Source organism: Tinamus guttatus, unplaced genomic scaffold (genome assembly GCF_059628265.1).
Source record: "Tinamus guttatus ecotype Peru unplaced genomic scaffold, ASM5962826v1 Tinamus_guttatus_pri_ptg000246l, whole genome shotgun sequence".
Lineage (NCBI taxonomy): Eukaryota > Metazoa > Chordata > Aves > Tinamiformes > Tinamidae > Tinamus > Tinamus guttatus.
The window spans coordinates 5,782,270-5,808,811 of NW_028288780.1; the positions used below are offsets into that span (position 1 = coordinate 5,782,270).

The 26,542-nt window shown below is 45.0% G+C and overlaps 1 protein-coding gene across 3 annotated transcripts in view; it reads right to left on the bottom strand.

The window, feature by feature from the left end:
* The window catches only part of ZMIZ1 (zinc finger MIZ-type containing 1), a 249,833-nt gene that overhangs the window by 135,575 nt on the left and 87,716 nt on the right, over positions 1–26,542 (bottom strand). For all 3 annotated transcript variants that reach the window (XM_088526383.1, XM_088526384.1, XM_088526382.1), the window contains exon 3: positions 4,491–4,601. In XM_088526383.1, the coding sequence (XP_088382509.1) occupies positions 4,491–4,550 (60 nt within the window). In that variant the 5' untranslated portion in view covers positions 4,551–4,601. The remainder of the gene's footprint in view (positions 1–4,490; positions 4,602–26,542) is intronic.

Below are 26,542 nucleotides of genomic sequence, written 5' to 3' on the forward strand. Positions count from 1 at the left end.
CCTTCAGACTGGCTAGAGAGGTGCAATGAAGCACTACAACTGCAGTGGAAAGAGGGAAGAAACGCTGATCTTGCTGGGAGCCAGCAGTGCGATGAGCACCTCCCCCTTAGGCCAGGCTCCGGGCTTAGGCCAGCGCTGGGCTCAATACAGCATCACTTGACAGCGCGTTGCCCAACGCTCCCTGATGCAACGTGACCCAAGCGGCAGGAGCAGCCCTGCGTTCCCATCACCAAACACTCCCAACACCAGAGCACCTCCACACACTTCCCTTTCACCATTGCTGAGATCTGAGCGCAGCACCAGCAAGCACCGCGAGGACAGCTCTTAGCACAGCAGGAGGAGGCCACGCACCTATTTTCACGGGGTGACTCCCCTGGAATTTAAATACAGAAAGATTTTCTGGAAATATTTTATTTTCAAGACTTTACGAGAGATGTATGGACACCTTTCACACCGGCAGCACACAGAAGCAAAGCTAGAGTCCCTAGATATAAAACAGTGTTTTGAAATTTCATTCAATTAGGAGCTAGGGAAAGGCAGGGAGGAGATATTCCACAACACACTGATTTTGCCGGGTATTTGCATATGTCATATATGGAAAATAATGAGCAATGCTTCACTAAACCCACACCACTCACAAGGAATAATCGGGTTTTTGTTTATTTTTAATCGGTGCCGGAGATCTGCCATAGGACCGGGGTGCCGGGCGCCACACAGAGCCCAACGGAGCGGCCTACGCGCTGGGCCGGCCCTGCGAGTGCAAGCCCAGGGAGAGGACATTCCCTGAGGATAAAGGGAGCCCCAGCAGGCCCGTGCTCAGGGGCCAGCAGGCCTTTGCTGAGCACAGAATCGTTCAGCGTTTGTGTCTGCGCACACAAAGGGCTGAGAAACTAGCTGGGGAGCTGCTGCTGCCGCCTTCAGGTCTGGGCCTGGCCAACTAACAGCGCGTGCTGGGGGAAGTCTGTTGCTTTGGCTTCTCCCACCGAACGCTGAAAAAACTGTTTGATTTTAAAGCACAGACACTTACAAATACTGAAAGAATCAGCTACAAGGAGACCACACAAGCTGTTCCAGCTTTTCACAGAAGTCTGCTGCCTTTCTTTTTAAACAGTAAATACACAGCCACCTCTTCAGTTTGCCCTTTCATCTATTCTGAAGCAGTTTTTAACACACACTTCATTTCCTAACTAGCTGATCATATACAAGTTTTGGTTGTGTAGCTGTAAAACGCTAGAAAAGATGAAAGTGAAGCAGGACCTTGATCCTGCAAGAGGAGCCGGCGAGGATACTGTGGGTGTCTCGCAAGTCAGAGAGCTAGGAAGAAAGCAGCCTGTTCTGACCCTGTTGTAAGCTGATCCCGCTAAAGCGGCACATGGATTACCATTTATAGCGTTTCCCAGGGGCTGGGGTGAGGGGCGATGCGGGCGGTAGACAGCTCTCAGTCTGGCTACACGAGCTGCCAGCAAGGTTATAAAAACGTGTGGATGCCGGGCGCCAAGGGAAGGCGGCTCTCCCCGCCGCCGCGGAACTCCGCGCGGGCGGCCGCGCCGAGGGGCCTGCGGAGCTTCCGAGAAGCAGCGCTGCCTCCTGCCCCCGGGCTGGGGAGCAGGGACAAGGCCGGGCAGCGGGGAGAGCCCTGCACCACGTGAACGGGCACAGACGAGGCCGCGCAAAGCACCGTGGTGCTCCCCAACCCAATACTGCATGTGCAGCGGCTCTGTGGGCACCGGTGAACGCTCCTTGTGGCGCTGCGCGGACCTGGCCACCCCACAACCCGGGGAAGCGTCTCCAAGCTGGACGGCTTTGCATGCCTGACAGAAGAGTCTCTTCCCAAGGACTAGCCAGGATCTGTTTCTGCTATGAAAAAGGGAAGAGTGCAAGGTTTCAGGCTTGCAGAGGGCACAAAAAAGAGTCTTTATGTAAAGGCTGCTTAAAGACTCCTAAGAGAGCCTTTAAGGAAAAAACAAAGCAAAAGAAAACAAACCAAAAAACAGTTACTCCTATCAAACATCCTGAAATATTACCACTTTCACAAAACAGGATTCAGCTATCTACTTTTGGTGCTCAGCCTCTGGCTTGCCTAAGTGCCTTTCTTTAGAGTTGAAGGCAAAAAAACTCAGGGCAAACATGGTCAATATTCTCTTATTGCAACAACTGCACAAAACAGGGACTGTGAATTCACAGGCATGGCCAAGAGGGATGCTCCCTTTTGGGATCCTTTGCTAGGTTACACATGCCTCTGCCCACCCAAAGACTAAGGACTTTCTTCCAGATGGGAAGCAATAAAATTGAGACAGTTCCACAAATGGGTTAAAGCCTGACCTGCCTGCCTCCCTCTCTGCCTTGCCTATGGAAGAAATATATCCTAACTACCTATGTAAACCAGCACTATATAAAAATGAAGTTAGGAGTTTAACTGACGGAGGACTCATTAGAGCCAAAAATACCTCTTTAAGACTTTAAGAAATGTTGTTTGATATTCTTTTATCTTATTAAAATAATATAAATTCTGTGTGCACAGAAACTGGCAGGTCTAGAAAAGAGCAGCATCTTCCATTTATCTCCACTTGACCTAAAGGTTTGTTCTTACAGCTGGAAAGGTTAAATTGTTCTGTGAGTCACTTCATTCTTCATTCCCTGGGCTAGGATGGCCAAAGAAGACACCAATTAGTGCCAGCCAAGGGCAGGCATTTTCTGAACCAAATACTTGTTCATAAGCAGCTGGGATGAAATCCCCAAATTCATTTCCCTCAAGCTTCTAAGGAGTGATGAGATGCATTAACTTTCACCAGAGCGATGAAAGTGCAAGCAAGCAAGCTACCACAAACTGGGGCTGGATAAGGACTAGCAATTCTGCAGGGATGGATGCCTATTTTGGGTCTCTGACCCATGAACTAGCCTCATTTGAATTATTCCGAAGTCCTTTCTTATGAAGAAACTAAGGGAGAAAATCATCTGTTTTAGATATAAACTCTATTTTTTTTATATTCCCCAAAGCATCTGCATGGCTAGAATAGACAACATACATTTTATGTTCTTTACATTAAAGCACATTCTAGGAACTATAATCCTCTTACTAATAAACTAGACAGCTGAGAGAATGAAAACAGATAAAAGAAAATGAATTTAGTTTAGCAATCAAGACCTGCCTTGCACCATTCCCCTGCTTACTTTATATCAGTTTCTCTGATTTACAGTCCTGTATCTACCACAGAAAGAAAATTAGGAAGAGAGAAGTCATAGAATCATAGAATTACTGTGGCTGGAAAAGACCTTCAAGATCATCAAGTCCAATCACAAAATGTTGCATTCCCTCAAGAAACAATATACACGTCCCACTGCTAAAGTAGGCAGGGAGATTTTTAACTTAAATTGATAAAAATACAATAAATTGTATAATTGATTAAAAAATAAATATACAGAACTCAAACAGCAAAACTTCAGTCTCTAAACATGCTGTTGTCCAAATGGTAAGGAAATGACAGAGTATGACAGAAAACTGCTCAGACAACAGGGAAAAATGGGTTGTGAACATTGACTGAATAATGCCTGTTTTTACACTACACTTATGTTTTATAGTAATTTGGAAAATTTTAACCAGTTCTGTGAAGATGAACTTCAGAGTTCATCTCATGGATCTTCTACCTGAGAAAACTGACTTGAGAATAACCTGTGCACTGCTTGCATTTAGGCATCTGTTTTCTTCATGCATTCATTTACAGATGAAAGCAGGAAACGTTATTCTAATGTCAAAATGAGAAACCATTCTCTTGCTCTTGCCCTGACACAAAGGGCCTACGCTCCACATTTTCTGCAAGAATTCCTGCATGCCTTAAAGCCCATTGACTTTCAGTGAAATATAAGGGCTCTCCATCCTCGCAAACAGAGGCTTCTGAAAATTTCACCCAAGTTCCTAGTTGGAAGATTTAATACATGAAATAATAAATTTGGGTAAATCTCTAATTTCCAAAGACTAGTCAATTTCAAAAAGATTCAGAAGCATTTTGAAAGATTAAGAGCAGAAAGTTTTTATTTTACTACTTCTTCCATGCAAGCCAATCAACCCCAGCACGTAGAGGCATGCCCCACCATCTAAGTTGGATCATTCCAGGCAAGTGCAGGTCCCAGCTCAGATACTGGTTCAGAATTAAAACTGGCCCATCAAAATTTTGGCTTCCTTAGCTCTGAGCACTCTCTCTCTGACTGCTGGGGAGGCCAGGGGAGGGCTACACTGCCCTGCTTGGAGCTGAGGCAGATTTGGTGAGTCTCCAAGCTTCAGATTTCTTAGCCAGGTGAACCACAAAGGTTGGCTTGGAGGTTTATACAGCAGCTCCTGCAGCAAATTCTATTCTGACAGATTAGATTGCCTCATTCCTGCCACTGTCCTCCCCACAAAAAGGATGTTGGGGGCTATCCATCAGACAAGCAGCAGGTAACCCGAAGGCACAACGCAGCCTGTCGTGCAGCGGGCTGCGTCCGCCTCAGCTTACCTGTTTTATGCACTGCAGCCGGTCATTGGTCTGCTGTATGTGCCTGTCCATAGAGTTCATTGTGATTGTCTCCGCTTGGCTTCTACCTGAAAGCCATTAAAATCCCTCAATCTGCAAGACAAAAAGAACAGTAGAGATCATTGAACACAGCCCAAAGAACAGTAGAGATCATTGAACACAGCCCGTGCACTCATACCAGCTCCCTGAGAATTGCACACTAGCTCTTGATCCCCCCGGGGTGAGGACTTTTCCCTGTGGTTTGGGGAGGGCTGGGGCGCTTGTGGCTCTGCACCAGAGTGACATTCCCAAGTCACACGGGGACACCTGGTCAGGTACTGCACAATCCCCAGCGAGCCTCTGTGAGGCCACTGACAAAGACTTCTTTTACTCAAAGAATTATCACACAAATGGCACTGAAATGACAGAGCAGCACTGCTTGCAAGAACCCCCGAGCACATTTGGAGATAAAAAAAAAAAATAATAATAATAATAATAATAATCATGATAACAATGACAGCCTGGGCTTTGCAAGGGCAAGGGCATGGCGATTCCTCCTAATCTTCCACCGGGAGAAAATACCTCTCATAAATATTAAATGAATCAGATACGGCAGAGTATTATATGGCCAGAAATAACACAAAACATGTTATTGGCCTAAAGTGATAGGAAAACTGAATTTCTGTTTTGAAATAAAAGCACCCGGTATGCGCTGGATTTTCCTGCAATACTAAATCTAGTAGATCAATTCAGGGCGTCCTTGAGACGGCCGTGATGACAGTGGCAGAGTCCCGGGATTTGGGCCTCAGGATCGAGCCAAACGGTGACAGTCCCCCCCACATGCGGGGGCATCCCGACCAGGCCCGGCTTCCTGGCCAGAGCGCCCGGACGGTCCCTGCAGCCTGGGGATCCAGCCTCTCCCAGGGCTCTCCAGCTCAACGAACCACTCGGGACTTCCAAACACGTCTCCCACGCTCTCCGTCTCCGGGATCGTCTCCAGTAATAACCAATCTTGAGACAAAGCGCAACTTCCCTAGGGCTTTGAGCACCCAGCAAATGGATACGGACAGACACCAACAACTCATCAATAGCCTTTTTGTCCATAATTCATATTACCACATGGTGTGCAGGGTAATTTTTATTTATGTTTTAAGCAGAACTGCTTGAGATTCTAGCTTACACTTAATAAGCTTAGCAGTTTTAAAGGCTTTTTCCTGGATCTTGTTTCTCAGTTAAGGGCACAGTGATGTGTCACACATGCATATATATATATATATATATGTTCTCCTCTCCTGTTTCAATCACTTTCATGGTATTTTAAAATGGAAATGAAACCATAAATATTGCACATTGTAATACGAAACCAGCCTTTGCCCCTAAATTCCTGTACTCTGGCACAACAGCAGGGTAGCACAGTCTAAAAATGTGTATTTCCAAGCTCAAGAACAGACAGTAGGCATGGATGCGGGAATATGCATCCTAATGCTGCGTTTATACAAGCATAAAATTTCATGCTAGCACTAGTAAGGTCTGAGACCTGCACAGCAGCCTCCGGCCTGAGAATCTCTCCCATCCAAGTGGGATGGAGCAGGTCTGTTGGTCAGTGCCCTCCAGGGCTCCTTCCTACGCTCCCTGCGTACCCGCAAGAGCCAAGTTCCCCCGTGCCTGCTCTGCTTGCTCCTCCTCTCCATGCTCCAGACACGGTGTGTTCAATAAAGCACTCCTGTCAATAAATCACAATACTTAGGAAATGGTCATGCCAGTCTCATGTACAAGTATTATCATCTGCTTATGCCCCAGCCACCTTCTCAATGCCAGACGCCATCCAAAGGTCCTGTACCAAATATAAATTGGTATGTTTTGCTAACACGGTCTTATCTGCCTGTAAGACCCCCAAACAAACCTCGGCAGTCACAAAGTTTAATCTCTCCGCGGACAGCGAAGGTATTTATCATGAGATAAGCCAGCCCAGACACGACACCACTTCAGCAGCAATCCATCTTACAAGCTGGGACACATTATCTGCATTTTAATTGAACATCAGGACAGATGGAGGGTAACATGTTAAAAGCAAATATAAACACATACATGCACACAGTGGTTTTGATTTTCCTCAAATATTTCAACAAACTGCTGCCTTTTTTTACATTATTACTATTTTGGAAATTAGGACACTTTTGCTTAATGAACCAATAAGCAAAATACCAAAGACCTGGTTGACTTTGTAGTACAATTTTTGTCGTCTTGGTTTAAAGACCTCACTGCTATACAGCCACACACGGGTCCTGGGAGCCACTCTGCAAAGAACATTTATCTCGGGCAACAGAGACACGCTCGGCGCTGCCAGAAAACATGATTCTCAAGCAAAGCCAGACACAGCAGCGCTCAGGCTGACGGGCTAATCACATCAGGAGCTGCCTCTGGTGTCGCTGGCCATATTCGGGGGGCTGGGAGGCTGCAGAGAGGTTTTACAAAGAACGTGGTAATGACTCGCATTCACGTACTGCCACTCACACCAGCAAATGATTCTGCGTGTTGATTTATGAACTCTGGATATAATCCTGCCCGAGTTGCGGCCTTCCCGCTAACCGCAGACAAAAACCCAGGGTGCTTTCAGCTACCTGAACCCCAGCCCACTGCTGTCTTTGTCCAAATTGTCATTTCTCACACACGGTGCGGGCTTCTCCAGCGCTAGCTAAGAAACCACAGCGCAGAGCACAGCAGTAACTCGCAGCCGTGAGCGCACACAGATGGAGACCTCTCCGCAGCAAGGGCTGGCAATGCAATCCCCTTCCTCCACGAAAGGGAACCTAGGCCACGGCTGTGCGCAAACTGATCAAACTCTGCTCCAGAACACTCCTGCTTTTAGCACCCAGCCCGCCCGTGCAAAGCTACTGCTCCACGCTGCTCGAACCCACCATGTGCAAATCCCTAGTTCAAAATTAGAAACAAAACAAAACACAACCTTTTCCTCTCAATCTCACACAGTTTTAAAAGTAGAAGATCATCTTACTTGAAAAAAATAGTGCTTAAGCAACAGAAAAGCCGGGAGGAGGAAATAAGAGCAGGGTTTTATTTAAGTGCCAAGTGGTGCCCAGGCCGCGAGTGGAAAGGACTCTGCAGAGCATCTGGCCAGGCCTGTGCAGCACCATTAGAAGCTGCGCTGGGGTTTGGGCCTGGCTGCCAAGAGCAGCAGGGGTGGATGGGGCAGACCAGGATTAAGGGCAGAGACAGAATGGGACAGAGCAGGGAACCTGACAGGGTGAGAGGCCAGCACTACGGTTCTACGTGCAAACTCCATCCGAATGAACGAACAAAAAGACGTGTTCCTCACACCTCCTGCTCACGCAGCAATAAAAAGCCCCATTCTTCTGTGGTCTTTTCCGGGTAATGACTCCCCCCACCCCCAAAAAGGGAATTATTCCTCTCCCTTCTTCCCTCTCTTCCAGCATGCAAGTATATAGCCCCAGGCAGTAACTAAAGAGGTCTCATCTACATATTTATACAATGTCTCAAAAATGGAGAATGCTTTATTTTTATTTTTTTTTTAAAAGAAGAGACATAGTGACCTGTTAGACATTTTTTAACCCTAAGTGTACTTATTCTTTCTTCATTGTGTCATTGATAGAAGACATGATTAAATATTAAAAAAAAGCATAGAATTATGTAGTGCCTAAAAGAAAGATATTTTCACAGCCTTCTGTTATACCCTGTGTTGTCTGAAATTTCAAGTTACAAGTTCGTCATCATTTTATCAGCAATTGGGCTTCCACCAGGCATTTCTGAAGAGCCATTCTGTAATGCATGTTCTCCACCAGCTCCTCAGACACCTCAAGAGCCTTTCAGCTACTTGCCCTGTTTCCTTGCTCTCCTCGCATGCGGCTGCTACCAAGAGCGCGAGCTCGGCCCACGGATACTACAGGACATGTGCATCAACTGAGACCTAGGCTGAGACACGGGCACAACCTTCAAGAGAAGCTTTAAAGTCTCCTTGGTTGGTGCTTTTTGCTCTCCTCCCCCTCTCAGACACTTTCTTCCTCTGCTTCCTGCTCTGGGAGGGAAATGGAAGTACAAAAACACCATGGGAAACTGCACATGCCAAAGGTAACGGAGAAATGTCGCAACTAAGGGTGAACATCAGAGGAAAGCTCACTAAAACATGTCATCTGACTGCCAGCCTAAAGTGGTCCAGGTCACACGCACATACCGAGCCTGTGCACCAGCATGGGCCAGCGACAGGAGCAGGAAGGGTAATTTCTCAGCAAATCAAGTTTTAAGTGGATAATTTCAGTAAATCTACATCTAAACAGAAACACATTTTGATAGAACTCACTTGAAAGCTAAGACTGTGCTGGCCCATCTGACAGGTAATAAATACAGCTCTGTGAGGCTACTTAAAGGCCTAAGGCATTGAACGACAGCTGACTGGAATCTTACCAGCATGTCACATGGCCTTGCTGGGTTAAATAAATAAGTAAATAATAAATAGAGAGAGAGACACAAACAACTGGAGTATTCACCATGAAAGTGAGTGACGGATTTCAAAACTAAAACACTTTGCAAATTGCAGTGGAATCACAAACAGGAAAGGCAACAGGAAACGATGCCCATAACTCATTTTGAGTCCTTCACGGATGTTTGCCCTTGGAGGGGAATGGGGGGGAATCTTCTATACGCAGAGTGCAAGGAGAGAAAAAAGGTGCTGCAAGAGATACCACCAGAGCCCCCAAACAGCGCCCGCTTGCTGGGTTTGACTTCCTGCGTGCAACAGGCGTGCAGGCAGCCACCGCTCGGGGAAGCGAACGCCTGTTCCAACCAGGACGAAGCCCCCTTCGTGGAGGGATGCCGGGGCAGCGCACACCGCGCCGGCGCCTCCTGCCCGCACCATGAGGACGAGGGAGCCCGCGCTGGCGCCTCGGCCAGCAGCACCGGCGCTGCCTGCAGCCCGTGCCCTCCCACGGCACGGCCAGCGCAACCTCGGGACACAGCTCGGGCTCCAAGGGCAGGAGGGCGCCCGCCCGCCCGGGCTCTCGCAGGGGCCGGCTCACCGGGGGGAAAAGGCTCTCGCGCTGATGTCGGCTCTGCGGCAATAGATTTTTCAAAGATGCTCTTCAATATTTTCCTTCAAAGGATAAAACTGGAAAAAAAGTTTAATATCTACCCCTGACAACTATTTTATTTCCCCTGCTAGATGCAGCACTTGAAACAACGAAGAGCACGAAATGTCAGGTGAAAGGCCATTTTAATCATTAAACACTTGAAAAAGGAAGTCGTTTTAATAACGCTTTATTTACCATAAGCTGCTAAATCGCTGCTGCTCTTGGCTTTGAGCTATTAGGCAGGGCCAGATGTGAGACAAAGCCGCGCTTGCGACGCTAGGGAGGAAGAATGAGCATTTGTGCTGTGCTGCTTCCTATTGTTGCTCGACAAATGTGCAATAATCCCCAGAAGACTTTCTATCATCTTTGACTGAGCGCAAGAGAAAGGGAGTTTGTGCTGGCGCGCGCGCTGGCTGCCAGCAGGCACAGCCTCGCCGAGGCGGGAGGGGATTCCTTTAATTTATGGCGGCTCGAGCTGCAAGTGCTGGCAGCTACGCCGGGTTTTAGAAAGCTTTTTTCCACAGCCGTGTGCTTGGGAACGTTATTCTATGCGTAGCCTGCTACACCCGGGCAGGAGCAGCCGGGCAGGCGCGCACAAAAGCGCAGCCCACGTGTGGCGGGAGCGGCGGCAGCGTGACCGCTTGCATAAGCGGCATGCAGGCCTCCTCGGGGAGGAGCGCGCCGCCGCCGCCGCGCAGCGGCCGCTCCGTCACCCAGCACGGCCGCAGCCCCCTTACGAAAGCCGGGGCTGGCGCAAGCGGCGTTCGAAACGCAGACACGGAACGTGCTGCAGGAGGGGCCTCGGGGACGCCACGACATCAGCTCTCTGGGGAGCAGGGCGCTCCTCCGGGCTGGCGCAGGTTGATCCGTGGCCAGCACTAAGCCTGAAGCACCTGAACGACATCCTGCCTTGCTGAAAGGCTGGGTTCGCTCAGGCAGCAAGAGCCAGCGCAGACCCCGGTTCGGTGCACTTGCGTCGCCACACGCTCGTATTGCCCGGCTGCTCTCCCTGCATCCTCACCTCTCGCAGCTCCTTATCTTTAGGGAGAGCAAGGAGGGAAAGGACACTGCAGTTTATAACAGCGAGAGGTAATAACACAAAATTAAAGGCAAAAGTGCTTACATGAGTGCTCCTGGGGGGCCAGTGCTGAGAGACCGGTGCAGCGCGCTCCGGATCTGCACGCTCCAGCACGTCAGACACAGCCAGCACTGACAGGCCCACCGACATTCAGTACGTTCAGTAAACGTACCACCGCACACCAGCAAGAAATGCCAGCCCCTGTCGGGACAGCTACACACAAACGAGCCCTCCCTAAGAGCCTCCACCGTTGTACTCAATCACATCGTGACTGATGTCACCGATCACTTGCTGTAAAATAGCTACCTTGAGAAACGGCACGTTCCTGAAACGAGACAGAATCCAGCATCTCCTCCGCCCTCTCGGGCTCAGGGCAAGGCCTGAGAGGACACCAGGCAAGCAGGAGAACTGAATTTGCCGCCCGGCATGCAGTGCTCACCTCTCTTCCCAGTCAAAGCCCATTGCTTTCAGAGGGCCTGTCGCAAGATGAGACGTGGTCGGTGGCATTTCCACGTGCTTGTTTACAGAACACCGTGATATACATGAAGCGCTGGTACCACCACCTGCAGGATGGCAGCCTATACGTGTTTTGAGGTCTGAGCACACAGACTGTCTAGAGAGTTTATGGACTGCAGACTTCCATGGTCTTCCTAGGCACCATCACTACAAATAAACCTCAGCTGGTTTGGATCTATTCCTCCAAGCTATTTACTTAAAATCTAAAGGATAAGCTATAGAAGATAACCTAATTAAGCATTTTCTAAAGGTCCAGAGGAAAGAGTGACAACCAAAACCATGCAGAGATGACCTTAAAAGCAGGAGAAAAGGAAAATGGAGGAGAGATGGCACTAGCAGCAAATATTTTTAACAATTTAACAATAAACTCTCAAAAAGTGAAGATGCTACGTTGTATTTGTTCTGCCCCGATAACATCTCTCCTGAACCAGACAGCCTGCTATGCACAGGCAGCGAGGTCGAAACCTCGTGGGCCTGGCCCAGAGAAGCACCACGAGGGGAAAACGCTCCAGGTCCGCTGCGAATCAGAAAGGAGAAGGATTTGCATTCTGACCCTGAACGCCCTCTGCTTATCTGACAAAACTAGGCATGTTTGGGAAGCTGAACTATAACATTTAAAGGAAATTATCTGCTGATGTCTTCTTGCGATACTGTATCATCAAGACTTATATTGTGCATTACTCAGTGGCAGGAGAAAGAGCGCAACCTCCCCCCGTCCATAAGCTGCAGTACACCCCATACAGAAATGTCGGGAGATTTGGACTCCTATTTTTTTTTTCCAGTAGAATTAAGCATTATGAAGAATGCACATAATCAAAGCAGTCAGAAATTTCTCTTTACGGTCTATAAACGTGAGATTTATTCTCCTCTTCTTCCCTCCTACGAGAACTAAAGAACTGCTCCCAGGACCAATAATTTCTGGTTACCCATCAGGGATTGCATCGAGCTTTTGGAGAAAATCACTCAGGGAGAGGGAAGGAGAGAGGGAAGGAGAAAAGCATTACCTCAATTAACAAAGTCTCCAGAGAGCAAAACAACTGAATAGCTGCTTTGGGAGGCAGGCTCTAATAACTTTGATATCTGCCATTATCCTGGTCTGTTCTGATGAAATTTAAGTAAAGATTTACCCAACTTCCCAGAACGGAAGCAGGATAAATTCCAGGAGGACCAGCAAATCCTATAAAGGCTAAATATAGCTGAAGAAGGTAGAAATTGGATGGCTGTGAATTTTTGTAGCTGGAGAAACAGAATAGTCATCAGCAACTGAATTGCATTTTCTGCACTGCTTCCAGGATTTACTGGAACATGGCTTCTCTCAAACTCCTCATCTATTCTGAATCATAACAATTTAGTGTTAGGAGATGCTGATTGTTTAGGATAATTTAAAATAAAGATATCAGACATCTAGACATCATAATGTATTTTATCTTCCTCATTTTAAGACAACTGGTCTGAGATCCATCATACAAATCATCTTGGCTTGCAGAGTAGCACATTAAAACCAACATATTTGGCTTAATTCAATTGTCCTGCAGACAAACATCCACGTTTCAAGTCACTACCAAAACCTAAATGAAATAAGAAACTCTGCTGTCAGTCTGGGTAGAACCGCCCAGCACTGGGCAGGCCAAGGCATGACCTGGTGCTGTATTTCTAAAGCCGTACAATTAAATCACAGTTCCTGGCCCCCTTCATTCCAAGAAATTCATCATTGCACTCATTCCTAGTATTTTACCATTTATAATGATTGTAGTAGTTGTTTTTCCTTGTAAGTGCTTGTAACTCCAGTAACACCGGAAGTGTCCTGGATACATAGAACACAACACACTGCAGGAACTCACAGAGCAAAGTCTGCAGCCCTCGAGACAGATTTCACCTGAAACACCAGGGATCATCAGCACTGCCCCACTCCAGTTCTCAACAATACTATCTCATCGCTTGCAGTGACCTTTCTATCTAGAAACTGGCCTTTGAGAAGACCACCACTGCCACAGACCTATTTAACAGTCAAGTAAGGAGGATTTTACACTTACCATGAAACAAGACTTTGGTAGAATAAAACTTAAGAGACAATCAGTTTTAAAAGTTTGATGTTCCAGGCTAAAAGATCCATCACCAGCTCAGTTCACCAATCTCTCAGGTTAATCAGGAGCACATTTCAGCTGCATTTGTAGCACAGGCCCAGATCTCTCTCAGCTGTACCTGCACTAGGTCTCCCAGCCACAGGTGACAGCGGGAGCAAAGCTGAAATGGTACTTGGCAGAATACAGCATGGATATTGAGCAAGTATTTCAAAATCCACAGGATCATTCAGAAACAGCCACTGTACAAGGGGTAAACTGGCCTTGAGCAGAGGCTACCGTGACAGAAAAGGCAATCCATGTGGTGACCCCTATCAAGAGGGGGATGGCACAGGTCCCATCACCACCACCACAGCTGATTCCACTGAGTCAAATGGGCAACAGGGAACATGGCATGGGGGGAGCCTAAAAGCTGCAGTGACCATCGTCTTGCCAACTAAGGCATGTAGCCCTTCCATTTTCATTACAGACAACACAGAGACACGTTCCTAATGCATTGTTTATAATGAGATCCATAAATTAAGATACACAGACTATGTTATGTTTTTAATACCATCATACTTCACTCTTCCAACACCTTTGGCTTTCTGCGTACACTGAGAGCTCCTTGGGGCAGATACATACAGTGCCCAACACACAGAAAGCACCATCTGGATTAGGGCTACCATGCACTAATTTAACGTAAAGAATTAGAAGCGATATAGCTGAAGCTATAGAAGTAATAGCCCTCAAACGCTCAGTGCTTCCCGCTTCGCTCCCGGCGGCCGCGCTCCGCGGTCCCCCTGCAGCCCTCACGTTGGCTGGTGCCCTGCCTGCTCCGCCGCGGCCCGGAGCGGCCGGCACCCGATGGGACAGGGCGCGCTGGCGCCGCGCACGCAGCGGCGCCCTGCAACGGGACACGGTTTTGCCCGCAGAGCCCAGAGGCACTGCGGGTACAGGTGCCCTGCAACGGGACACGGTTCTGCCCGCGGAGCCCAGAGGCACCGCGGGCGCCGGCGCCCTGCAACGGGACACGGTTCTGCCCGCGGAGCCCAGAGGCACCGCGGGCGCCGGTGCCCTGCAACGGGACACGGTTCTGCCCGCGGAACCCAGAGGCACCGCGGGTGCAGGTGCTTTGGAGATGGACACCCTACGTGTTCATAACTACTGATGAGCTCCAGAGACAGCTCGCTGCTACAGTTTTAAAATATGCACAAAAAAAACATTTCTGCTCCACTTTTCACATCCTTTGCTCTGGATTTTTATCTTCTTTGAATTACTATTTTGGCATTTTTTTTTTAATTGGGGTTCATTAAAACTGAAATTTGGAGGGCTGGTTTTTGAGAGCTGATTCATTTTTAATCCCTGCCCACTCTGGCACATGGCAAGACTCGAAGAGCCCGTTGCCTGATCCAAGCAGGGTTACAGCAGGCAAGGGGAGGCTGGCACGGAAGGGCATCGTCCTGCGGGAGCAGCATGTCCCCATCCGTCCCCACTGGCAAGCCAAGGAATTGACTTGGAGGGTCACAGGAGCTGCAAGGCACAGTTCATACGTCTTGCTTGACATTAATCGTGTCACACAAGAAAAAGTACATAGTGACCAGCAGTTTTTCCTTCCCAAGAAAAACAAAATCTCACTGACTTACACCACTCATGCCAAGTTACACCAATTTAACGACTTATTGGAGTCATCCTTTAACATAAGCCAAAAACTTACTCTCCCCTCCCCATATCTTTTGCTGCACTGGCCCAGGCCCCAGTTCTGGAAGAGGAAATCCCCATTCTCTTAGTTTCCCATGCTCTCCATTGGCCGTTAAAAGCTGGCTCACAGTCAGGCAGGGCAGGTCCTCCTCCTTTTCCTCCTAGGATAACGGTGTCAGGTGAAGCTTTCTGGTATTCACAAAGGACGATAGCAAACTGTTTCCAAAATAATGCAATGCCTTATCTTCTATCTCTACACTTCCCAGCTTATAAATTCCAAGCACAAGCAGCAGGTGAACAGCTACCTAAATGCCTTCTACCACCAGTTAATTTCTTGTCCGCTTGCAAACAGCAAGACAATGAATATTAAACAAATGCCTCAATTAGCTGCAGGCAAGCAGGAATAATTTTGAAACTAAACCCAGAGACCTCCTTACGAGGAGGCTGTACGGTGCTCCCTGCCTCCTGGCACGAGCGCGGGAGCTGCACAGGCACACGGAACAGCGACAGTGCGCACGTATGACAAAATGCAATCTCCTCCTACAGGTAACGCAGCACAGGCGGAAAGCACAACTTCGACTGCTCATAGACAGTCTTTCTAACTACTACTTCTCAACCCTTTCTTTAAAAAAAATGAGAAATATTTGACAACCTTCTCTTTTTCCAATGAGCAAGCCACCTATTTTCAAGCTTCTTCCTATTTTGTTTTCCAGGAGAATGGATCCATTTTGTACATAATTTTTTTTATTGCTTTTCAATAGCCCTAGGAGTATTCAGGGAAACACATCATATAGCAATGTTGTGACTTATTTCTACTGCCTATTCATACAGAGCTACTTACACATCTGCTGTTCAGTATCTGAGCATATCATCATCTGCAATCTTCACAACAGCTTTGTAAAACCGAGCAACGAAATTATATACATTTCAGAAATGGTAAATGGGCACATACTTCACTCAAAGATCGATGCTGGTCTGCAGAGCCAACCCTCCTCCCTGCTATGGTGTGCACAGTGCAGTCCCTTTCACAGGGTAGACAGACTTAGTGCAGGAGCCCAACAGCAGCTTCTCTTAGCAACTTGCCCAAGGCCAGAGGGTGAGAGACACTTGGTGCCAGCACAGGCAATTCTCAACCGTGACTTGAGCATCACACCAATGTCCAAATAATTCCTTCTTTGAAAATGATCAGAGGAAGAGGAAGATGATGGTAAAAATCTGTATATTGTCCTTTTTTTTTTTTTCTCCCTTCTAGCTAAGGATATCAGAATATTCCTCTAAAACAAGTTAGGTATCTGTATCCTGGGAAGGGTCTCATTTATTTTCAAGCCTTTTAAGTAGCAAGGCCATAAATAAGTTTATTGCAATACATTAGGATCATAACCTCTCAGAATATCATCTTCATTCTCTCTCCCTTATTTTACTTACTATTTATTCAGCTGTTCAAAACTATAGAAATGATCAGTTCATATTAATTGCAGTTTAAGTTTCTATAAATTTCTATATCACAGTGTTGGTGCTTTTAAAACACCGCACAAGTTCTAGAGTCAGAAATTGCTCAGGTTTTATGAAGCAACTAGCTGAAGAAAACCTGAGACTGGCCCAGGAATCAAAGTACCAGGAAGCTTTCTAAGTGGGCTGTGAAAAGAAGTCACCACGATAACATTTATTTGAATGAGCCAGAATTAACCAAGTTGCCATTTACATTGCTTTGATTGAATTAGAAGAACACTGGGTAAGGAACAGAATTTAGATATACAAACACATGTGAACATTTTCTTGCAAGGTTAAACAACAAATCCAAGCTTTTCTCTTAGTACGTAGGAGAAAAGGTCACAAAAATGCTATTTGGCAGATTTATTTTAGTGTTCACGATAAATGAAAGCACAAAATGAACAGTACAAATACTGTTTTAAAAACAGGGATTTTATTCTACAGTCTAATTCATCTGTCATGCAGAGCGTGCCTAGCTTTGGTTGAGGTTTCTGTGAATCAAAGGTATGAATTAGCATGGGCTAAACTATAAAGAGAAAATAACAGGAAGTATGATGCAACGTGTGCCACATTGCTGCACCCCGACGTGCAAGAAAGGGGATTTTAACATTAGCGTAAAACATTCGTTTAGCCAAGTGCGTTGGAAAGCCGAGGACAGCACCTGACAGCGCTCACGAGGAAGCGGGTCCCGCGCGGAGGAGGAGACGCCTAGGACGCTCACCGGGAGGGAAACCAGCAAAGTTGGGAGGTCGCACACATTGCTAGACACGGAGGCACAATCTGCCTGAAAGACAAAGTACCCAACGATTTTAACCTAACGGCTCTTGCTCTCCACGTCAGCGTAATGCGAACGCACCACCAGCCTCGGCGCCACGCGTGCAAGCGTGGACAGGAGGGAGCTGCAGCAAAACTCCCTCCCTTATATTGTATTGAGGCAGGAACGCATTGCCAGAGAGGCCTAAGGAAACATTTTCTCTACTTTTTTTTTTCCTTTAGCCCCAGTATATGATATTACACGTGGGGAAAAAAAATCACTGTTGATTCCTCTATAATTGCAGAGCTTACCGAGGCATCCATCACAGATTTCTCTGTTTTTAGACACCAGTTTTTCTCTTTTTTTTTTTTTTTCCTGAAAGTAAAAGCTTTCCTGAACAGTCACTGAAATATTTAAAATAGAAAGGTGGCCGTTCGCAAGTCAGGAAATTAGCTTTTGGATATCTTAAATCATCTATAATTTTTCTCCAACTATAACAACTCCATCATAACTATGGAGCTGTGACTTTCCCTCTATCAGATGGCGACAACTCTCCATTCCTAATGCAACGGCGTTTTGTGATTTCCCTTGCATTGTAAGCACTGCAAACTTTTCTAGGCTGTGAGATTTTTTACTTGCCATCTCAGAGCTCCCCTACATTGCAATTTATTGCTTTTGTCATATCTCCCCTGGTCCTATTTAGGTCAGGATTAGGGAGGAGGCCTTCGGGGAGGCCTGAAAGGATTAGTCAAGTTAGGAGGTGGGATGCTTTCCCAGGGAGACAGCATTAACTAAACCCCCGGGGATCCTCTCAGGGACCCGTCCTGCTCCTCAACCCCAGGGTTTCTACATGAAATGTGACATTTGAGATTAGTTCAGAAACGTTTGTGCAGGATGTCTAGAACTGGACGTCCAAGAATGGACTTGAGACAATTTTCAGGGAAGGACACCCGTAATGAGGCTTCACTCCCCTTCTGAGCTAGCAGAGCAAAAAACAGATGACTGCAAAACTGGGGCATTTCTCCTACTAGCAGCACCCATGGAGGGGACACCCGCTGCGGTGACAGCGGTGAGGAACGGCCAGCCTGGTGCCACGCAGACCGTGCCTCGTTCCGAAGCGGTTCTGCTCGTACAGGACGAGTTCGCGGCTTCCTCTGCAACACTTCTGCAGGACACGGGATAGAGCTGGTTCGGCTCATTTTGTTTCACTGATTTACAGGAGAAAAAGGAATATGGCAGAAAGCAGGAATTAATGGAATTAATTCTCAGGGAAAACAGTCCTTTATATTCTACTCATATTCACAGCAGGGTAAGAAAGGAATACTAACCAAATCCTCATCACATCAAGGACATTTTAAAGCTAAAAAAAAAATCTCATTTTTAAACATGCCTTCTAAGAAAACAATGAATGAGTTAAGCTTCAAATTTGTTCTTTCTTAGGGGAAAAGAAATAGCAAAGGTATTTAAAATTAAACAGGACATTCACAATTAATCTGTTTTTTAATTAACTTACTCTGCTGCTGTAAGTGATTCTGCATTTCTCTCATTCTTTCGAAAATTCCAAAGTGCTACTTCTGACCTGTGATTTACTGTTGCCGTACATCTTTATAAGCAGTGCTTTAGTTTAAGTGGCAGTTGCATATTAATTACAAAGTTAATTATGTGCTATGTAATCAGGCCATAATTCATTAGTTTAGTCTGCAGTGTGAAAGTATAATGCTAAATGGAAGACCTGATGCAGAGTATTTTAGTAATTTACATTTTCTGCATCAAATATTCAAAATATTAACCAGAAAACATTGTCTGTACTTAAGGGAGCCTAAAAAACGATCAACATGATTCTAGTAACAATTACGCCTCCAACTTTTCTCAAAAAAGAAAAGGTTATAAATTTTATCGGATAGAAAGTTTTCTCTAAAAACAAGCACTCCTCATCTTATTGCTCCTCCTCTGCGCCAAAACAGTATCAGGAACAGCAATCTATCTCAAGCATCCAGATTTGAGATCCCTTGATATGGCCCACTCTTAACAGACAGGTTCTCTCTGCTCCATGAGATCAGGTTTAAGATGTTCACCTCGGCCTAAACACCGAGGCAGCCAGGAGTATCAACCACATTCAAAGTACGTAGCCATGTAGATGGCTACGTACATTTATGATTCTTAGTTATCAATGCTTCACATAGAGTACTTCGCCAGATACTTCAATAGTGATTCTGTCTGGAATTTGCAGGGAACTGCAATTCCTGTTTGCACAGGTCTTGAAGTAAGTTTGTTATTAGAGATCTATGTTTCCCAGCAGAAGTATTGAATGCAAGTGTAAATATTTGTTTTTTTAAGATAATGATTTTTGGTGAGAAATGCACTAGGCACAATAACCTAAAGCTGTCTCTCTGTACGGGTTTTAATTATGCCTGAACTATCAAGCTTTCTCTGATCAATACAAACAGAAAGCATAATTTTTACAAAAATGGCTTGTTATGAAGAGCTCTTTTTCTCCTGTCTGGAAGTATTCCAACATTTACTGTTCTGCATCAAGATTGTTTTGCAAAATCAGTTCTTCCTAAGCCTTTATTTATTTATTCTTGTACACTTCGTATCAATATGATACGAAATGCTGCTCTGTTCAGCATTTAGAAGTCAGAAGTGGGAGTACACTCTCTTAAAGCTAACTCCACAAAACCTATGATAAAGAGCACTTCAAAAGCTGTGATAAAAAGCAACTCTCCATCTTTTTGTAAGGTATCACTTAGAGTAACATTATAGACAGAAAAATTACTACACAACAGGTCTTACTTTCTTTTTCTGTACATATTAGTTTTCTGTATGTTGGAGGTACTTTCATGTATTTACAAAAAGAAAGTTCCTTTCCTGATAACTGTGCAAAATCAACACGCGTATCATGAACAAACAGAAGGAGGTTAGCGAGCCCATGACTCAGGCGGGAGCACGGCTGGCACTCTGCCTTGTGGGCCGAGCCACTTTCCTTCGGTAAGTTTTGGTAAAGCCACAAATTCACATTTTGCCTACTTAGATAACTCAGTCCACACTCTGACAGGTAAGCAATTAAGCGTATTTCCATCTTAAATTTGTTAAGGTTTCCTTAATAAAACATCATTGGGATCTTAAAATGTAAATACAATGCACATGGAGTAACTAATGTTCAGTGGAAAAAACAGAACAAATGATACGGTACTACTGAAAATGCTGAAGGAGCAGGATGACGTACTACTTCATGCTACTGCGTATGGAGAACTGTTTACAATTATATGAGGGTTGAACAGGTTCCTTCAGCTTTTTCAAACAGTTGTTCAAGAGACAGCACATGCACCAGTAGTTTTCTAAAAAACAAATATGAAATCTATGCAAAAACCTTTATGTTCTGTGTAGCCTCAGCTAAAAATAAAAAGTTATCTTTCTTACAGTATTGTCGTAATAGATTTTGCACTAAGAAATGTAGAATAGATAGAAAAATAAAGACAAATCAGTGGAGAAAGTAACTGCATTTTCAGAGTTACACACAAGTACCACAATAGCTGAGAAAAAATGGAACAGTTTGCTGCTTCTTCAGAAACAGCCATAAGACATTTAATTTTGTGTCTAAAGCCAGTGTTTGTTGAGCTGTGTAATAATTCAGATAGCAAGTTATAGATTGAATGGATTTATTGATACCTTTGGATTTGTATTTTGGAAGAGATACCTGATGCACATATTGTTGGAAAGCACAGGCTGTGGAAAACACCTCCACATCTTTTTAAAACAGAATCCAACAGCATTTTCTTGTGATGTGAGATGATACATTCAAAATCCAGAAACAGTTAAAAGAAAAGTCATGTTCTCCTTAGCCCTTGCCACGTTCACAGCAGAGCATCCTAATTTCCATTAATACGTGTTAATGTTAAAAAAAGACAAAAGCACGCAGGTAAAGCTTTCAGAAAAATGTAGAGATATCATCTAATTTCAGTGGAATATGAGTGACTAATCAGGTTTCTTGGGCATTTCCGGTCATGTCATTACAAAGGAAGAAAGCAATTCCCACCTCCCTAAAGAAACGCGTAGTTTGGTTAGTCATTTTTCTTCTCCCTTAGCAAGAGAGAGGAAGGACTTCCCTTCTTACTTTCAAAGTACCATCTAATTGCCAGCCTTTACTCAGAGCCAATCACCCAGGTACCATCAGTAGTCAGTGGGGAGAGGTACCTCCCGAGGACAATTTGTTCCTCCTAAAACAGGGAGTAGGAAATGTAGGTAGGACAAATTGCTCTCTGGAGATACTTATTTCTGCCCTTTGATTATAGAGCAGGTCCAGATCATTTCCTCAGAAACGAGAGTTCATTGACATGCAGGACGATTTAGGTTCCTACATTCCTCAGGTTCCTGCATTGTTTTTGAAACTAAAGCTTCACCTCCTGTGTTCCACCTAGGGACTTCTGGAAAGTGTACGCTCATCTTGTGTGAAGCACAGTGTTACTTGCAATTCTACCCAAATTAAAATAATTTTTAAAAGAGTCCTTAATGATCCTCAGTTTATGGCTACAAAAATAACAAAAATGTATCTGATATATTTAAGATCTATCTTATGCATGCGTTTATTGCAAATTGCATGCAAATATGTATATAAATATGGTAATGTCAATTTTACTTGCATACTACTGAATTGTAAGCCTAGTCATTCACAAGAAGCATTAAAAGATATATACACATATATAATGGAGAGACCTTTTCAGGGGTTTCAGTTCTCTAAGACATGGCTATTTTATGTAATATGTTCAGTTATTTATATAAACTCCTCCTCTACAGACACACTTCTCATATATAATAAAATGGAAGGCATTTATCCATTATTTAGAGCTCCAGCCAAGGAACCCGGGAAGCTCCATTCAATGCGTTATAGCTCCTCCCAGGAAAGCCTGGGCAAGTCATAGACTTCTTGTGCACTTGTCTCACAACAGTACATTCAGGGATAATACTACTTCCCAAGGTGCTATGAAAATATATGCATTAAAAATCAGGAACTACTCAATTAGTCAAGTCACACAGGCAATATAAAGGTATCTAGCAGAAATATATTGCAATAGAAGTGTTTTCTTTAAATTAAACATATCTTAGTTGCACACAAAGGCAAACTGCAAAAACTGACTTAGATGAATACCCTGAAATAAAACAAGCCTACCAGTCCAGTATGATGCATTACTGCCTTCAAGTATTGAGGAAAAAATAAAAAAAGAAAGACTAGATTACTTAGGCTCTTTATCCTTATCAGGGAGTTTATTCTAGTGCAAGTTTATAAAGACAGCACAGAGCACATTACACTTGGGCATGACCATGAGCACCTTCTTTTTTTGCTCTGGTCTAGCCTTCATAGAGGAGAGTGCTACTGATTGAGCCCTTGGAAAGGAAGCAGAGGTGCCAGTCGCTCACAGCACTCATCTTCCTTATCACCCTGCTAAGGACTTGCAGGCACGTAGCGAATTCCCAGCCACCAGCTCTTCCCACCTCTGCCAAGGTGGCACCAGTGCTTCCAACATCCCGCTGGCCTCCGGCAGGCTGTCCCTGTGCATCTCCTCGGTTCGCCCGCTCGTGGCTCCTGCAAAGGCAGCCTGGGACACACCAACCGCCGCTCACAAAGCTGGCTAGCTCTGTGCTGGCTCCCAACCACGGGGCAAGCGAGAGGATGCACTGCTCTACTTAATTATTGACACCGGCGTGAGCCGTGCTATTAAACAAAAAAGTTCCCATTGCTTAGCTGCTCCCAGTAAGTTTGAAATCTGAAGAACTGTTTGCCACAAGTCTCACATCCATTAATGACATCCTAAACCCACTATTTCCCCTCATTCATGATTTGTGTTACCTGCAAACCTGTGTCTCCTTCCTCCAGAATTCAATGTCTTGGGCCTTGCTCTTACATTAAACTCCTCATTAAGGGCACTTGTGTCCTCCAAGAACAGTCTTTAGGTACTACTGTTACTGTCCAACTGAGTGCATGCAATGTTGGAAGGCAAACGGAGTCCCCGCTCAGTGCAAACAGAGCAGTTCAGACAGCACACGCAGTGCAAAAAGCCAGCAAAAATTTCCTTATCGCTTCATTTATCGAGACTTCTGTATCATAAATATAACTAGTAATCCCACTTTTGGTTTAAATTTTTCTAGGAAATGTAATTACAAACCCCCACATCCAAACCCTCCAGACCAGACTTCTCCATGCACCTGCTATCTTTCTCACTCCTTTCCTCCTGGGAAAGTCTCTTCCAAGACATTCTTTCCCTGTGGGACCATCTTCTTCAAATGTTCATCAGTCTCTCTGTGTCTCTGGTGGAGCCTCCAAAGCCGCTCAGGAGGCTTTCCCCAGTAGCCAGGAAAGTGAAATTGGTAAGAGAATTCTTTTTTTTAAGTTAAAAACAGTACTGCCCTCTAGTGAGACTCCATGGAGAGGGAGTACAAGGAGTGTCAGCTATCGCCCATCTCCACAGGCGGTCGGAGCTGCAGATATCACCACGATAATGCAGCGTCCAGCACGGGAACTCATCCACAGACTACACGGGGTCAGGCCACACTGGCAGGCCCGGGTTCAAGAAACCCCAGAAGCGACACCACGTTGCCACGATGCGGCCAGCAGAGCACAGAGCGTGCAGGCCCAGACACACCGCTCGTGAACGTGAGGGAAAGTTTGAGACACAGACACCAAACGAACTCATTGAACAGTGTTTGCTCTCTTATCACACGCTTTGAGATGCTCAACTCTAATCTCTCAAGCAGCTGTAGTCTGTTGTTGCTACTCGTAAGCCTGAAAATACTAAAATTGGAAATGATGCCCAAAAGGAATGGATGCAGACACCATCCAAAGAGATAAAACGTTCAGCATACACATCAAATAAGTAATCTGAGAAATTCAGCGTCCTACCCTTTCATACCACAGACCTGCTGATCCACCAGTTACAAACTTCAAGCCATCGTCAACGCTGCAGCGCCTCACAGCAGTGCTTGCAGCTTACGCCTCACGGTGTAGTACAACTTCTTGCCCATCTTTTTCCAGCTCACAATACACTTCTCTCTACAACTAAATAAGTTGCATTTCCACCCTTGTTAGCTACATCTAAATAAAAACACATTCATAATTTAGAAATCATATATTAGTAATATCATTTGTTTACCTGTTTGACTGAGATTTGCAATAAAGAAGTGGAAAACCATTGTCTTACGTCCATTAAAAATAAATAGAATTCTAGGAATAAAGACGAAAGGGATAGATAGAACAAATTGTATACAAAAGACCACAGAATAATGAAAGCAGCAGCACAGTACTAGATACGGATATTTATAGACACACAGAGTCTAGAGACCCCAACAGATAATAACCCCGAAGAAAATATTATTCACATTTTGCTACAGCTGGGCAAGTCAGAGCGTACACACCAAGGAAATCGCAGATATAGCTGCACAACAGCACAAACCATCTGTCAGAGAACTGTTTACTAACTATAGAGGCAAAAATGGCAATTCCCTCTAGATTGTATTCTTTTAGGACAGAAGCCTTTTGAAGAGTTCACAAAACACCAAGTGTACACAAGCATGTGCTTTACAAGGGGAAAAATGAAGAACTGTTTCCAAGATAGGATCATGGTGCCTGTTCCTGTTAATAGTGATTTTTTTGGTTATTAACATGAGACACTTAAGCAAGAGGCTGCTAGCATGAAGAGTTAAATTTAAAACATAACTATAAAGGAGAGAAGAGATGAAAGAGGAATGTTTTCTTGTCCTTCAGATATTTACAATATGTTTGACTTTATACACATGCCAGGCCAGGTATCACAACTAAACTAAATTTGATGGCTTATAGCCCTAATCAGATACATTGGCCTTCACCCTTGGGTCAAGGGTTCAAATGCAAGCCCAATCAGTGGTGACCAAATGTTGTCACCATCTGCCTGCTTAGTGGCCGGGATGAAAAGAGGAAGGTTGTTCAGCTCAGTCTCATTGTTAGTGGGCAGGTGTCTCTGACACAGAAACCACCATCACAAGTGTCACTAACTGGAAGTTGAGTCAGAGAGGGCAAGAACTGAATGGGCATAAAAGCTGAATTAATAGATTAAGGAGTCCCCCTAGATAAGGGTCAAGGCCCTTTGGTGCTTGCTGCCTAGATAAAGAGAATTTCAGTCCTCAGAGCTTGCAGTGACATGCCTATGACTAAAAACAAATTAATTTTTAAATGGAAACAGAATTGAATAAAAAAAAGATTTATAATTCGATTTAAATTTAACTATTCATCAGTTTTCCATTTACTTTAGCATCATTGGGAGGTACATAGAAGTGCAGGCACATTTGGGGCTTACAGAGCTGCAGTGCTACATGTCATTGCAAGTGCTGAGCTTATTGCTGTAAACCTGGAAAGGTGTGTTGTTCCTCCCACACCCCACCCACCGCAGAATTTGGTATCTACAAAAAAAATGTTGACTGAGTTATCTTAACTAATCTCTCCACATTGATATTGATAAAAGAATAATAATAAAATCTCCTGTCTTACTTTCTTCAACCTGCTTCTGCTTCTTTAAAACACACTTATAAAATTAAAGTGATTGTCCATTTGGATTTTTAAGTGCTCTAAAATATCAAGGCTTCATAGACTTAACTCAAAATATTTTCTTTCCACTGCACATGTTTTACTATGTTTTTTTTTACTTCTGACTGAATCCACAGAAACCAGTGATAATTCTTCTCGTTCTGGTGCTCTCAGTGAGTGTCGTGCTGGGGACAGCAACGCAGCAGGCAACGTCAGATGCCCTGAGACAACAGCTTGAAGCACCAGCTTTGAAACGTTCCCGACATAGTAACTTGGCTCTCCTCCTTGTCCGGAGAGGTAAACTGAGCTCAAAGCAACCCAGAGCATGTGTGAGCACATGTATCGTTGGGAACATCTCCACGAACATGAAGTTCTTCTAAACAGGAAGACTTTCCTCTGGCATGCCCAACAGTTCCCACATTACAGCCGCGGCGAGTCTCTGCTTTGGCCAAAGGGCTGTTCCTCCCTGTCAGTGCATACGCACCGCCCTCCAACACCACGTCGGGAACGAGCCCGCTCTCTCCTGACCTGCAGCTCACACCGTTCCTCTCACTGCTGTCTTTTACTTGTAGCATGTTTTTGGATGCTTGCCATAATTCACAAGCTTGAATTACTATATTAAAAAGCAAAAGGGAAAACAAAAATTCTTAGTCACAAAGTTATTAAAAAAAAAAAAAAAAGAAACAGAGAGAGAGAGAGGGGACAGTGGAAGTGAAGTATTTGTTAGTCTCCATGTGAGGCCACAACACAAAATTGTTTATGCAATTCTCACATAACATGGACACACAACTGTACGGCAAGGAGA